At 44.9% G+C, this 15,391-nt stretch overlaps 2 protein-coding genes across 2 annotated transcripts; both read right to left on the minus strand.

Annotated features, from left to right (window-relative positions):
* Positions 1-892: 892 nt before the first annotated feature.
* Positions 893-8,151, minus strand: LOC125947169 (uncharacterized). The gene is made up of 3 exons (XM_049671554.1): positions 8,133-8,151; positions 5,319-5,604; positions 893-1,144 (listed from the first exon to the last, which is right to left on the minus strand). The coding sequence occupies exons 1-3, from the start codon at positions 8,149-8,151 to the stop codon at positions 973-975; spliced, it is 477 nt and encodes a 158-aa protein (XP_049527511.1). The 3' UTR covers positions 893-972.
* Positions 8,152-8,628: 477 nt separating this feature from the next.
* On the minus strand, positions 8,629-13,452 carry LOC119459026 (uncharacterized). Its single transcript, XM_049671007.1, has 3 exons — positions 13,044-13,452; positions 9,820-9,953; positions 8,629-8,807 (listed from the first exon to the last, which is right to left on the minus strand). Coding segments are annotated over exons 1-3 (411 nt in total). The 5' UTR covers positions 13,320-13,452; the 3' UTR covers positions 8,629-8,806.
* Positions 13,453-15,391: the final 1,939 nt, after the last annotated feature.

Raw genomic sequence — 15,391 nt, forward strand, 5'->3', positions numbered from 1 at the left:
GTATTTCTCAAGGTACGTCCACACTATAGCGGGGAAAAAACTCGCACGGCATGCCGCAAACGGCACCGAGCAGGCCGCGAAAACAGGCGAGCGGCAACATTTTTCTGTGGCCAAGCGAATTGCCAAGGAATGGGTCTTCGGAATGCCGTTCGCTCCCAATCGGGGAGACTAATGAGTAGTAGCTAATTAATTCACGTGGGCACATGCCGCAAGACAAATATACCCCACTCTCTCAACAACGCTAATCACAGCCGCACAGGAATCCGGCTGAGAGCTAGAATATCACGTGCTCGCCACGGCGGCAAAAATGTCCGCTAGTGTGGCCATGCCAATGTTGGCGCGTTATGCCGCGAGCGATTTTCTGCGCCCGTTTTTGCCGCTAGTGTGAACTAAGGTCCCTAAATATATATATATATATATATATATATATATATATATATATATATATATATATATATATATATATATTTGCTTTCTTTAAGTAGCGACAAGCTTTGAAGCACCGCCAACGGATCTCATTGGTCGGCGCTCATTCCAGCAGCCATGTTCTTCCTAACGCTGTTCCCCCACTATCACTTGCACGCTGCTGCGAGCAGCGTAGATAGCAGCAGCCGTTGACGGTCGCATGCTATCTAGGAAGATAATGGCAGCAGATGGACTAGATGTCGCTACTTAAAAAAGAACAGGAAATCTAGGGACTTTAGTGTGAACGTGCTACCGGTGCTTAGTATGCGCTGCAACGCGAAATCACGTGAGAAAACGGTCACGCGTTGTATAGCTCATACTGAGCGTGATAGTACCTCAATAGCTGCTTGTCATGTTCCTCGCATTACATATAAAGCGCGGCTGCAATGGAATCAGTTGTAGATGCAATACAAGAATGACAATTTATTTCATGCTAGCAATTCTACAGCATAATCCCAGAGACATCGGAAATTAGTACAAGTGTTAATTAGGTCTATGGAGTTCTGACTAGGCGCGCTCGCCTGACGTTGAAAAGTGCCAGTGTTCCGGGTTCGTGCGGTTCACCTCGCGCCAATCTAAGTGCTTCTGTTTCATTCCGCTGTTTGCCGAGGGACGAACTTGTGCGCGGGCTTTCCGCAACGGCGGCTGCCATCCTCTTTCTTCTGTGTATGCGGTATTCCTGAAAAGGAACAATAACAGGCGCAATAGTTAGTAAAATACACGAAACATAAATAAAATTTCCATATTTCTATACTGAAATTTGTCACGTCGAGGAAGATTTGCTCGACCAGGAAATTCTTTGAATCTCTAAGGAAGTCCTTTGCGAGCCATAACATTTAAAAGCAAATTGAATATTTAGGCGAAAGTATAATTATTCCTATTTTCGACGGTTCTATCGGGACTGAAACATACCAGCTGCATATGTAAAGTTCGATTGCTTCATCACGTTTGCGCGCGTCATCGTGCAAAACCATGATTAAAAGTAAGAATCTTTGTATTGCGGTCAGACATTCACGCTACGGCCGCGGCGGCTGTATTTCGATGGGGGCGAAATGCAAGAACGCCCATGTCCCGTGTGTTGGGAGCTCGTTAAAGATCCCTTAGTGGTCAAACTTAATCCGTAGTCCTCCACTACGGCGTGCCTCACAATCAAATGCATGGGACGTGGGCGTTTTTGCCTTTCGCCCCCCGTCGAAATATATATATATATATGGCTGTATAGATTTTCACTCGGTGAAGAGAACCGGCGTCTGTGCATTGCCAGCTGGAATTGGTAAATATTCTCACTATCCAATCCCTTGATGCAAGAACTGAAAAAAAAGTGCATGTTCGTGTATGACCACCCCAATGCAGCCCCGAAACATTCAAGCGTCAATAGTCACAAAATCTTTACTGCAGCTACCGACATTGCTCTAACGCATTTCAAGTCTAGTAGACTTCAAAGCACTATGTGATGTCTACGCTATAGAATATTGTGTGAGACCGATGGCATTACCGAGCACAGCGATCACGGCGGTTGGTAAACCATCATAATAGCTATAAGCTCTGCAACCAATCTCAGACGATAGTATTTATGGCCACTGAGCGCGAAATGGAAGCAGAAAGTGGGAGCGTACAAAGTTTGTCAGCGATATAAAATTGAAATTGTTCAATATGAGCCAACTAGTCCAGCCACATGTACTAGTGATATAACCTTTGTGTTCAGACATTGCCTTTTTGCTCTGTAAAGCAGTGATATCAGAAGCGGATCGCATAAGGAGAATCCGCCGTCTATTTGTGAGGACACAATTTCCGTAAGACAGGTTAGTTCATCGTAGAGGACTAGACGAACGAGACCAAATCAAGAAAAGTCGGTTATCGTCCTCTTTTATTGCGAGAAAAAAAAAACACTATAAAACCTGTTAACGCCGCAATGAAACCTCGCATGGTCATGCCACATGCTTGGACAATGCGCTATATAGAACAAACATATCCATAGCCAAGCATCTACGCTGCTTCGAACGCTCGCGCAGTCCGCAGACGGTCAGTCAACCACTCAACAGTGCAATTCACACGGTAGGGTATGCTGCTATTACTAAGAAGAAATATTTTATTCGTGGGCGAGACGAGGCAGTCGTGCAATGTATCGACAGATAACGATTTTTACGCCTCTCAACGTAAACATCAATACTTATTCCATAGCGTAATTGTACCCGAGCTGTTGGAATCATCATATGTTTCGGAACTACTCATTGCTGCTAAACCACAGCTTATAACTACAGCGAGAACGCAGCAGTAAGGTCACACAACTGAAACTCAAGTTTCAGAAATACACAATTGATCTCCGAGGCTCTCTGTAGGCTCAAACACGTGCGCACACATCGCGCTGGGTGCTCCGTCCGCCTAAACTCCACGGAAACTCTAGCCATGCTACCTTAAACCGCTTCAGTACACGTCACAAAACCGTTTCCCATGTGGAATATGCCACTTTAAACTAGATATATCGCCCGACGCAAAAACAGAAACACCAGAAACTGCCGTTGAGCGTGTGTACCTGCCATACAACACGGAGCGCTCGCCCAAGCCAGCATGACGACTGTCCATAGATGGCGCTTCTAGCTGCTTATGCAATATGGCCGCCCATTTAAAGAACGTCTATATATTCAGACAAAATGTGTGACTTTATATGACGCAGTTTCGATTCTGCCAAGCACCAAAGGAATCTCGAAATTTTTTTATTTTTTTTCATTGCAGAGCGGCAAATACCCAGTGGTAGATGTCCAGTGACGAAATTTAGCCTCCAAGACGTTCATCGAAGAGCGGCCCATATACCCAGCGCCACAAGTTACCCAAGTGGTCACGAAAGGAAAACGGTTAGATACCGGCACAGACACTGGAAAGTGAGTGAAGTATCCTATGACTGCTACTCACATTAATATAAAAGTTGCATCGACTAATAACATGGCAAGAGGAATGAGCTATAGGCCCAGGAGACTTTTTTTCGGCAGTGAAGTGAAAGTTACAGAAGCATTGCGCGCACAGGTAACCACACTTCAGAAAATATCCCTTATTCTCATTTGCGGAGAATAGAAAACAAATATTTTATTAAATGCGAAGCATTTCTTGGCGAACATTTGCCACTTTGAAAGTATCTATCCATCTATCTATCTATCTATCTAGCTGCCTACGTATGTGGTGCTCTCGTGGTCGTATCGTTAACTTGATATTTACCAAAATTGGCATACTTTGACGCGAGTGTATGGAACATGAATGATGGGTCATGACATGAATGTCATGACACGCGTGTCATGCAGCTCATAAAACAGCCGCCTAAAATGACAATGGCCCAGCGAAAAACATTCACACTCAAAAACCACTCAAATGGCTACGGACATGGGTACTAAGTGAAGGCAACACTAAAGGATGATGCTAGAAGTCATAGTCATGAGCTTGACTCAACAAAAATGACAATGACAGCGAAAAAGAGTAACGCTCAAAAACCACTCAAATGGGTACTGATGTGGGTGCTAAGTGAAGGAAACGCTAAAGTATGGTGGTAGCAGTCATAGTCATGAACATTACTCAGCAAAAATGACAATGACTCAGCCAAAAAAAGATAAACACTTAAAAAACCACTGAACTGGGTTCGGACGTGGGTGCTAAGTGAAGGAAACACTAAAGGATGGTGGTGGAAGCCATAGTCATGAGCATGGCTAAGGCCTTCGCCTTAAGGTCTCCTGGACATTGCTAAAGGGACTTCTGAGGAGTCATGAGGTGATTGTTATGACATGCATGTCATGTATGTCATGAAAAAGCCGCCTACGTCTTGGTGCTCTCGTTAATTTTCGTTAACTTGGTAGGCACCCCGCGCACTACTTCGGATAACATGATTCCCACAGGGCGTGGGATCTGACGAATTTTTTTTTTTTTTTGCTCTAGCACTTCCAATAATATGAAACGTAATACAGGGTGTTTTATTTTATCGTTAACCTGATTTTAAAAAATCAGCGTCACATATATAGCACAATTCTACTTCTTGAGCTAGATTAAGAGGCAGACACTAAATTGAAGGAAATATCTGACTATCTATATAATTAACAAATTTTAGTAATTGCCTTTCAACAAATTACTTTGCGCCACATATTGCAATTTACAAATTGCGGCCGGTGACTTTTAAAGTCATATCCACTTGGAACGAATTCTGAGGACGGCACCAGCTTCGAGATATGCATTCAGAAAGTTGGCGACAAAATTTATTAGTGTTCCAGTAACTTTTGAGCTTAAATGTATAAAAGGGGATCTTGTAAAAAGTAAATGGACCAAGTACATTCTTGCGGCAAGTTTGACTGCGCTAATCTGAAAATTGGTCCTAGTTCCAAACTTTTCTTCAAGTGGATGTGCATTGTGAAATCACTGGCTTCAATTCGTATATTGCAATACGTGCGCTAAAGTTCTTAGCTGAAAATTTGATCGGATAACCTTTGTTAACTAGTCAGCTATGCCTAATGATTTGCAGTGTAAGTAATATATAGCTATTCGATCGAGTATTCGAACTCAATAAGTATACTTGTGCTACTGCCGCAGGAAACTCTCACAAATTTTGTTAGCACTAACATAAAACAACGTACTCCAGTAAGTGGTAAACTTGGCTAATTTTGTCGCTTATTCGCGTTTCGGCGAATTCAAAACCGTCGCACACGGAAGCCACGCAGATTCAGCATGATCTCCAAGAAACCGAATGCGCTGTCAAGTTCTCTCGGACTAGTCGCAGTAAATACATGTGCCGCACTTACACCCCTCTAACTCTCGCTGCATTGCCCCTCACCCCCACGCCCCCTAAAGAAAAATTGCCCTCGAGTATAGTACAGACTCACTTCGCCTGCGTCGCACTGGCCACATTGGCGCCGTTCCTGTCTTCCCGGTACCCCACCACCACCAGCAGCAGCAGGGCGATGAGGAGACTGCCCACCATGAGACCCGCGCCAACCGTCATGGTCAGCAGCCGGTCTTTGCTGCACCACCGCGAGGCCTTTGGCAGCTGCGGTCGGCTGCACGCCTCCACAACCTTGTGAAAGGCCGCGCGGGTGCTGTGCCGGCTCTTCGCGCGTGTCACTGGTGGCTCTAACGCGGCGCGCTGCTTCTCGTCAGCACGCGTCCTTACTGCAAAGAGCGGCGATAAATACAGCGCGTATTGAATTCGAATCAAGTGTAGCGGAACACCCCTATATATATGGGTCCAAGAACAAACACACATATATATATATATATATATATATATATATATATATATATTGTAGAGAGGCATTCTAGTTTAATTGATTTGAGCCCTTAGAGAGTAGAGCACCGTAGCGAGAGGTCAGAAAAATCAGGCAATGCCAGCACAAGGCTTCAACCAACTCGTCGTCGTCATCTTTCTGGAAATAGTGCAAATTGATCGTTCTTCTTCAGCACTATGTGTGTACATATATATTTATATATATATGTGTATATATATATGCCCTCTTTTGACTAGTTTCGGTATCAGCTTGGCGTTTTCGACCGAGTTTACATGAATTTGGGTTAATGAATGCGTTAATTCATGACGTTTTCCTTAGTTCCATTATGTTATACTTATTTGGTTAAATTTTATGCATTTTTAGGGGAATTCTTAGGGAATTTTAAGTCTTACGTAGACCTTCTGTTGTGCGTGACACCCACCGACGAGGGACGACATCCCGGGCCCCTAAAGTGCTCACCCCTTAGTGGGTCATTTAAGTTCGACCACCACGAAAAATGTGAAAAGCGAGACGCTGCCATTGCAGTGTGCACGTGCCAATCCTTAGCGATTGAGTTAACTGCTATATTTTCGAGACATATATTTTCTCTTTTTTTTTTTACCTACAAAGACGTCAATAGAATGACCAGATTTACCAGTGTGGGTAGACGAGACCTTGCTGAGGCAAATTGCAGCCCACGTTTACAGGCCACAGTTTTCGTGCCGCAAATGTCTCGCTCGGGAAATAGCATTCTTATTATTTTTTCTCATTTTCTGCTTCTCTTTCGCTATCATCGTTCTGTCGCCCAAATAGGCCATTGCGGAGTCGCCCAACCTTCTTTCTAGTTTTCTTCAATTTGATTCGCCTTTCCTCTTGCGCGCTAAGCAGGGTGGCCAGTTCCACTTATAATAAGCGGATTTGGGCTTCTTTTTTCACCGAGTTGCTTGTAGATTTTTGCAGTCGCTTGTCGCGTTTTATTGCGATAGCAATTATATGGACACTCAAAAGCAGATTTCTGCCGTCGGCGTCGCCGTCGCCGTGAGGTTCCGTATGACGTCATTTGGAGAAGAAATCGTCGCCGCGCGCCGAACGCTGTATGTGCGAGTGAAAGGGCGCGAGGGGCGTGTCTTTCACGGGGAGTGAACGCACGGCGGAGAACAAACGCGCGTTCTGCGCCGTGCTCGCTTAAGGGCTGCAGAAGTAGGCGTCTCTGTTCTCCTTCACAATCACCATGTATGTAGAGCAAACGCGCCTTCTTCCGACGAGCCAGAGGCCGTGGGGGAGCGGGAGGGAAGGGAGGCGACGTTTAGCTGCGGCACGCAGTGCCTATTTATATCAGAGGCTCCAGCAACAGTCACCAACGCCGCACGCATTTTGAGCGAACGCGGGCAAAACGCCGATGGCGTCGACAACAGTTCTGCGTGTTGCCGATGCTGCTGCATGTCCAAGTTTATACAGCTGATAAAGCTAATATCATTATTCCGTATAGCTCTCTACAAGTTTGCTATCGCAATTGATGCTTCGCCTTTCAGGTGAAACTGCGACAACTTTTTTAACAGCGAAGCTGTTCTAGCTAACCCTAAAAAGTGGCGCCTGATGTCGCTAAACCTCGCCGAGCTATGACGTCACTGCGTTGCCTAGCAAACACCTCGCGGAGCGGCGTGTGCCTCGCCTCCTCTCAATGCCGTGCACATGTTGCCTTGAAATGGGACGTTAAGGTGGCGGTCCCACTCCAGCGGCACGCGCCTCCCGTTATCAGTACTTTTGGAGCAACCGTGGCGGGTCTTCTAGTTGGGATATAAAATTGTGGTATATACCATAAAAAAGCCTAATCCTTGTAGATTCCAACTATATATATTATAAAGAAAGTGATTATTGTGATTTAGAAATAAATGTTCAAGACAAGCGTGAGATACATAGTTTTTGCGAACTGTGTCTCAGTTGTGACCATATTTAGAAGAAACTACCGCATTTAGTGCATTGCGGCTTGCTCGGTAGCTATATGTCTGGAGACTACCCTGGAGACTTTTTTAAACATTAAATGAGTGTTTTCGTTCATTCTTGCGCATATTCCTTGTGTAGAAAATGAATAAAGTTATTTGTTTACCTTCACTTCGTATTTCTGCGATTTTTTCCTATTATAATTAAACAATTTTCAAGAATGAGAACATTTGTTCAACTGCCGCTTTTTTTGGGCTTCTTCGCAAAAGTCGCGCCGCTTTTTTTTTAGCATCTTTGGGATGATTATGGGCGTGTTTGCTTGGTGGCATCTGCCAACTCTGCCGCTAAGTCACATATGCCTGAGAAAACGGCACGCGATGGCGTGCAGGACCGGAACACGAAATCAGGAAAGTATAGTACAAATAGGAAGGAGTAACACTCCAAGATTGACAAGAGAAGTGACTTATCTGTGTAATCTTCTGTTTAACTCACCCACAGTGTACTGTGTCATTGTGGCTTTTTTTTTATGGTATGGGGAGAGGGCGGGCACCTTATTGTTTTTAATTCTACACAAATCACGTTTTCTTTCCGATAAGTTTGATTTGATGGACAGCGCTTGTCCCGTGTTTTTCTCTTTCTGTGTTTCTGGTTTGCCGTGCGCTGTTATCATGGCGAAAGGAATAGTTCATTAGAAAAACGTATAGTAATCCATTTCTAGCGTGCTGCGTATGGAGCCTTGTTAGCATGTTGAGGAAGGTCTTGGAAGCTGGGATGTACGGTCGTTCGTTATCATAATAGCATTCTTTAATGTCAAACGACATTTCCTTCACGCTTCCGGAGGTTTCGCAGCGGTTGTATACGTGCCCTCTTAAAATTACGTGAAGCTTCCAAATTATATCGATCTCCTATTTGATATGTTTGGAGCTACGAGTGGCTCTTCGTTGCGTCAGTGGAAGGTTGAGGTGAGTTGCCCATTGCGTACCGACAGGTGGCTCCGAAAATAGAGCCGGAGTCGCCGCCTGGTTCTCCACTAGGCCAGCATCGCAGGTGCAGATCCGCGAGTCCTGGCGCTTTACCTCCGCTTGCTGGTCCGCCTCTGTGTCCGTTCCGGTGGAAGTAGTCGGCCTTACTCGCCGTTCCCCGCAGGCACATCGACAGAAGGCAGTCCTGGCTGTAAAACGAGCACCACTATGTTTGCGGATACTTAACGGGCACGAAGTTTGACAAACAGTAATACGTCTACTGATCTCAAGTACCAATATGCTATTTAGAATCCGAAGGCTTGTACATCATGCACGGGCGATCAAGGCAAGTAGCAAATACACAGGCGTTGAAATCGCCGAGCGGGAAACATACAATACATATATATATATTTTTTCAATTTCTATGGTAAGGTACCGACGGAGGTTCCGTTCCCACTAGAGATTAACGGCACGCACTCCAACGCATAAGCACTGTACAATACCTCGGGTATTGTGCAGTGATTTCCTTTTTTTGTGTGTGTTTTAAAATTGCAATTTGATAGTACAGCTCAAAGAAGTTATCACTTCACTGTCTGTTTAAATTGTTTGCCCCAAGTCTGCATTTTAGTGCGGGCAGACGGTTAGTCACGCGATATTTTTCATTTTAGAGCACAGCTCTCAGGCGCCCGTTCCTGCGTTGAGCGTCGGCTTTGTCTCTCGGCGTAACCGAGCGAATGAGCACAGCAAATAATGAAAGAGCGAACGCGGAGCGCAGTGGGCGATGAAAGACGGCGATGCCGAAGACCGCGCAAGGAGGAAAGTGGAGGGGGCAGCTTTGTGTTTCTTTCAATTTCCTACGAATTCTTTATTGACAGCACGCTATTCTAGAGCAGTAATTTAAAAATAGCCTAATTATTGAATAAATTTATTGGCATCGACAAAAAATGACTGGCGGCTCCTTTATTCGACTTCGAACAATATGCGCATTTGGTTATCATCGCGTAGAATGGCCCGTATTTTTTTAAAATGCGCGATGCATGATAGCTGGGACACCCTGTATATCTTGACATCAGCATCTTTCTATTATGGCGTCAGTTTCTTGGGTGCGTGAACAGATCAGACGAGTAGTACTCAACTAGCATATCTCTTTTTTTTTTCAGCTGTGCTTCAATGCAAGTAGCTGCAACACTGCATTCTCGAATAGCTGTACAATATACTAGCCTTCGGTTGTCTTGCTTTCAGTTGCAGTTGTGGCGGGCGGGGTCTTTCCGGTGGCCGGAAACAACCGGATCACTATGGGCTCTGTGGCTCGATACGGGGACCTTCTCTCGACACTGGTGGCCGCGACTACCTGATAAACAGAACAAGAGAAAGAATGTTTTCTACGCAGCGGAAGATATACACTATATGCGTGAATTTTTGTAAAGGATATACAAATATAGGAACTAATTAGCCTTGTAAAAGAACTGCACTTGTTTGAACAAAGCTTCTTGTTGGGCGAGTTCTTGCTGATGGTTCGTAAGACTACACATGTGATTGTTCGCGTATGCGTGTCTGTTGTGCGTTTGCAATTTCATGAGCAATATAGTTTGGTCCTGCGCCTACGTGTTGCTAATGCACGCGCTTGTGTAAAATCAGCGTTTTCATTTTAATCGCGGCGATCTATTTAATCGTATATGCTAATACACCGAAGAAGTGACGGATTCACGAGAATCCTCTTTACTCGTAGTTCCTGTATGCACACTGCGAGAGGTTTCCACCAGAAAACATTGACATGGACATGTTATAGAACGCTAATACAGCTTTGGGCTTTTCTGTATTCCGACGAGATAAAAGGTTGCGCTTGCTGTCATTCATTGGTAGAGCGCGAGGAAAACAAGACAGCATATGTACACTGCTCAGTCATTTGAATGCGATAATCTACCCGCATGGCAGCCACCGCATTACGCCCACCGGCGGGCACAGGTGACACCTAGCTGATGCATTTTGGTATACGATAAAATTGAGGGCCTTCGTGAAGAAATGTGACTGCGTTTGTCTCCCCAGCGAAAACCCAGCGCTTACGGTGGCGCAAGAAACGCCAGCAGCTATGCGGACCAATTAATGCGTCTCTATCCAGTGCTGATAGACCATTTTCGCGGCGATCCCGTAGGCGCCGCCATGTTTCGTCACGTGGTGACGCGTCCAATGCTTGCTCAGCTGCCTCCCTTGCCTCCGTGTTTACAATGGTTGTGCATGATGCTGATGCGGCTCAGCAAACCTCTGTTGCGGTGGATATCGCGGACGGTGAGTGGGTGGACGACGTGAAACTTTGGCCACAAATTCAGACTCCGGAGCTCATTACGCCTTGTGCAAACCGCGCGAGCCGCCTATACGGGGATTATACTTGAAGCGGGGCTAAAAATGTTTTTCAAGCTATAAAAGCTTTCCGCTCATAAATAAAATCAGGATGAGTGTGTTTTGCTCTTCATTCTTTGTGTGGCAAACAATTTGGAGAAACGACTCGTAGTGTTTCTGGCCCAGTAAAGTTTTTCGGTGCAGTCACTATCTGATTGTATTTCTGCCTAATCGCTCTCGGGTGTGCTCAGTTGCGACAGGCTTGTTTTTGCTGCGCGCAATTAGGCTTTGGACGTGGATCCTGTGTACGTTGTAATGCTTGCACAAAAGTCGCATTATCTTTAGTCACTCGCTTGCTCTGTGAATCTTCATGAAACGTCAAGCTTCGAACATTCGTGTGCTGTCGGTGTAGTCGCACTGCCACCATGCTTTAGTACATTTATTTAGTAGTGCTCCCGTTCACTTATTATTGATGCTTTTGGCGATATAGTGGCTGTAACATTGGGTGTTAGTTGGACTGGATGTCTGTAGCCGTTCGAGAAACTGACTATGCCAAGAAGCAGCGCTAGTACTCTTTTTGTCACTGTGTACCGAGCGGTGCTCACTCTTACGGACGTTCCGCGGTTGAAGTTATTTTTTTTCAGGTTAGAGATACAACGCTGGTGGATGAATGATTTTGATTATCCTCGGGGAAAACCATGCATTGTGAACGGCCGGCAACAACTGCCATCCTTATGTAGCAGTGGTACATGGCCTTGGTCACACAGATTCACTCCTTTCATTATTATGCCAGTCGCTATTTTTGCTGCAACTTTGCAGAAACTACTGCTCACGTCTTCCCCCTACCGTTCCACATTTTGCAGCATGAATACAGCACAGTGCTTCAGCAAACACCCAGTTGCATTTCTGACAGCTGATGGCACTGTAGCAGGGCAGAAGTGGTAATGGTTTCGTATTCGGGCGCTTTTGCTGAAGCAACGTGCGGCGCGCCGCCGAAAGTGCCATCTCGTTCCTCTAGAGCAAACTACTCCGCGAAAAGGTTCTATAGTTGGTATCCAAATCCCCGCCCCCAGTGGTGTCACCCTCTAAATAACAGATGCGGATCTTGAAGGCTATACTTTGTCCTGGTTGCATGCGGCGGTAGCGCTAGCGGGTGACGGAAACACATCATAGACGTCGGGTTTTGGACACCACCTATTCCAGTAATGCGTTTAACCTTTTTGTGAAGTGAGTTCTTTTGGAACTCGTATCCTCGACTAAAGAAATAAACTACCGTAGGCTGGAAGGAAACTCGTCGCTCACAGTGGAAACAAGGGTCTCACGGATAGTACGCTTATTATCAAGACTGCGCAAGCTGTGCGACGGGCCCGTCGCGTTGCCGGATCTCGAGCACCATATTATTGCGCATTATCATTGATTGCAGCCACCAGATCGGCAATCGCCTTATTAGGACTGAGATTTCTTTGGTATTGGTGTATTTTCGGAGGCACTGCTTGATCACTCTTGAAGAAACTCGGCCAAGAGCTTACGGTCATAGTCGTGCCTGACAATAAGCAAGAAAAGGAGGTATTTCAAGAACATGAAATGAAATGGTAGGCGGGAATTAGTGCAGAATTACAAGCTCCCTTATGTGCGTACTGGTAATGTATGCAGGTAAATGCACCCCCTTTGTGCATGCTATGGTCAATGTGAAGTAATTGCCATGTTCAAAAAGTGTTACAGGGTCCTAATAATTTTACGCGACCATTTTCTTTTATATCCTTCGTTGTGTGGCCGTTAATCTTCGTTCCTTCTTGCTTTTTTTTTTACAGGTAGGTTTTTAAACGGAGTTCAAATATCTTGCAAAGCCTCCTTCTAACCTCATCGCCAGTTACACGGAGTTTCTGTCTCCTATTCGTCATTACGTCCAATCACGTTTACGCAGCTGCTCTTGGTACTTCCCAGTTCAATATTGAGTCGTTCCGCTGCCTTTACTACATTATTAAAATTCTTGACGCCACTGTCTCGATTATCTGTGTACTATCTGCGCAATATTGAGCACTATTCCTTAATTTCAAGTGTATTGTTATGCCACCGTTCATGATGCACTATCACCTCACAGTACCTTAGAAGATCCAATGCCCATATCTGGAACGCTTTCTTCTGACACGCTTGTTAGCAGCCTTGTTTTCATCACAGTGCTCGACGTCGGCTGCCTGGGGTCGTTATGGCGCACCACGACGCTTTCCAGCGATGTAGTGTGGGCTCTGTAGGACTCCCTGGACTCCTGTGCCGGTGGACTCGGCATCTTGACCGCCACTGGTGCCGCAACGACAGCGACAGGAACGACGATTTCACCGATGTATGGAACTGAAGTCTGCTGCGTGAAAACGCTGTACATGGTGGTTTCTTCGTCGCGGATTTAGTGAAGAGCTGGATGGCCCTGCGCCTCGTTGCCTGATTCGCGAAGTCTCTGTAAAGACAGTGCATATCCGCTGTAGAAAATGATACGCCCGATTTCATCGCTGATTGCATGCCGTCTGGTATTCGAGAAAATGTCCATCAGGAAAGGATATAGGACGCGTTTTTCTTTTTTGTGCGCAACACTCTCTTCTTACACTTTCTTTCAAAAGAAAGTGTCATGTCTAGGTTCCTGCTGTTTTTAAAGATGCCTGCGAGAAGTGAAATTTGGGCGGGTTTGTAAGAAATCATACTTGACCTAACGCGCAATAAACGAGGACGCAAGAAGAAAAACCAGACAGGACGAGTTTGGTTTTCCTTCTTGTGTCCTCGTTGATTGCGCGTTAGTGGAAGTATGAATTTAGAGATTGGCTACGTGGTCATGCGAACATAGCAGCAAGAAAAATTCCGACAATGATTTTGCTGATTATCGAATATGTGCAAATTAACTTTTTAATTACTCACCTTAGAACACATGCAGTGATTGCGAAACTGAAGCCAAGGAGTAGTGAAGTCGTGTCTGCTTAGCAGAAATCCTAATGCTTCCAAGTTTCCAAGCTTATTCACTTCCAAGCTATCTGAACTTAAAATGTGTTACAAAATACGTTATAGTAACACTTAACAGTTCCCCAAAAGCATGCCTCTAGCAGTTTGCTATGATCTTATCTGGAGCGCCTAGACATTTTTTAGCAGATTTTGGGGAGGGGTGTCTTGAAAGTGGAGCTAGTCTTTGGATTTCTGCTGAGCAAACATGACTTCCACCATTCTCGGCTTCAGTTTGTGGTTCATAATTGAAGTAAAGAAATGATAAATAAACGATAATGGCTGAAAAAGCTAATGGCCGCATGTAGAATACAAACCAACGTCTTCGCATTACGTGTACGATGTTGTTGCTATTTGAGCTACCACGGCGCCGTTTTTCCATACACTTTCCGGGGTATTTATGTTTGTCTACAAGCGCTCATTGTTATCTCAATCTGTAAGCGAGTCGCACGCGGAATCTGAAGACGTGGGTTCGAATCCTACCTGCGACTACTTTCCTTTGCATTTATGTATATGTATCACTTCTTGACTTCGATTATGAACTATACATATATATATATATATATATATATATATATATATATATATATATATATACAGTGGTTTGCTCTGTACCATAGTTAGTTGCACTTCTCTCCTTTTTGCAAAGTAGTGAACGCGGTTTCAATGTTTGATTCGGGACCTCAAAGCGGCAAGGCGTAATGCTAACTTGCTCGCACTGAACGCCAAACTGCCAATGCATTTTTTGTCTGCATAGCTGTTTTTGTCTCTCTCAGTTGCGCTTCAATCGGAACCATTTGTTAAGGTCTGCTTTTTGTCCCAAACGTCGCGACGCCAACTACATGTGAATTATTGCGGGCCAGGTTCGCTATTCCCTAAAAAAGGGCGTTGGAAGAGTGTTTACAAGCATGAAATCTATAGAAACACCCTTATTACACCTCTAAAGGTGTGAAAATTTTAAGAATATAGTGCACAGAATCAAGGGTACTATGGACCATACTATCCGGACATAGGCTGCGGACTATACAAGCTTAAACGTTGAAATTTTTCAGGATGCGTGTCGGATGTTACACGTGCCGACTATACCCGATTTTATTTCTTTAGGTCGGAAGTACACATGAAGAAAACAAGTTCACACTCTGCCTACAAATTGTTACCGCGCTAAAATAAAGCGAAATCCGCAGCACAATGATCGTCAAGCACGAGCAATGTTTCCAGCCCAGTAGTGACAGCTAGTTATATACAAGCGAATGCTGCTCTCGATACGTGAAGTGGCTGCCTTTGAGTACTTAGACTTGTGAGGACATGCGCGAACCCTCATCGCAGAATGTGCCAAGCATTTATACGGAACTTCATAGATGAGCAAAACCCAATAACAATTGCGATGTATCCGAAAAGATGTAGAGCCTTCACGGCATCATTCAAGCTCAGTGTCATCAAGCAATAGGTGTGTACGCAAGAGCCTGAAGT

The sequence above is a fragment of the Dermacentor silvarum genome, chromosome 7 (genome assembly GCF_013339745.2).
Source record: "Dermacentor silvarum isolate Dsil-2018 chromosome 7, BIME_Dsil_1.4, whole genome shotgun sequence".
NCBI lineage: Eukaryota > Metazoa > Arthropoda > Arachnida > Ixodida > Ixodidae > Dermacentor > Dermacentor silvarum.

Excerpts from the sequence above, each read along its gene's own strand:
- LOC119459026 (XM_049671007.1), bottom strand. The coding sequence starts at position 13,319 with ATGTACAGCGTTTTCACGCAGCAGACTTCAGTTCCATACATCGGTGAA. Across the intron at positions 9,954-13,043 it reads TGGGCATTGGATCTTCTAAG|GTAGTCGCGGCCACCAGTGT; the intron begins GTACTGTGAGGT and ends TCTGTTTATCAG.
- LOC125947169 (XM_049671554.1), bottom strand. Across the intron at positions 1,145-5,318 it reads GCCAGTGCGACGCAGGCGAA|GAATACCGCATACACAGAAG; the intron begins GTGAGTCTGTAC and ends GTTCCTTTTCAG.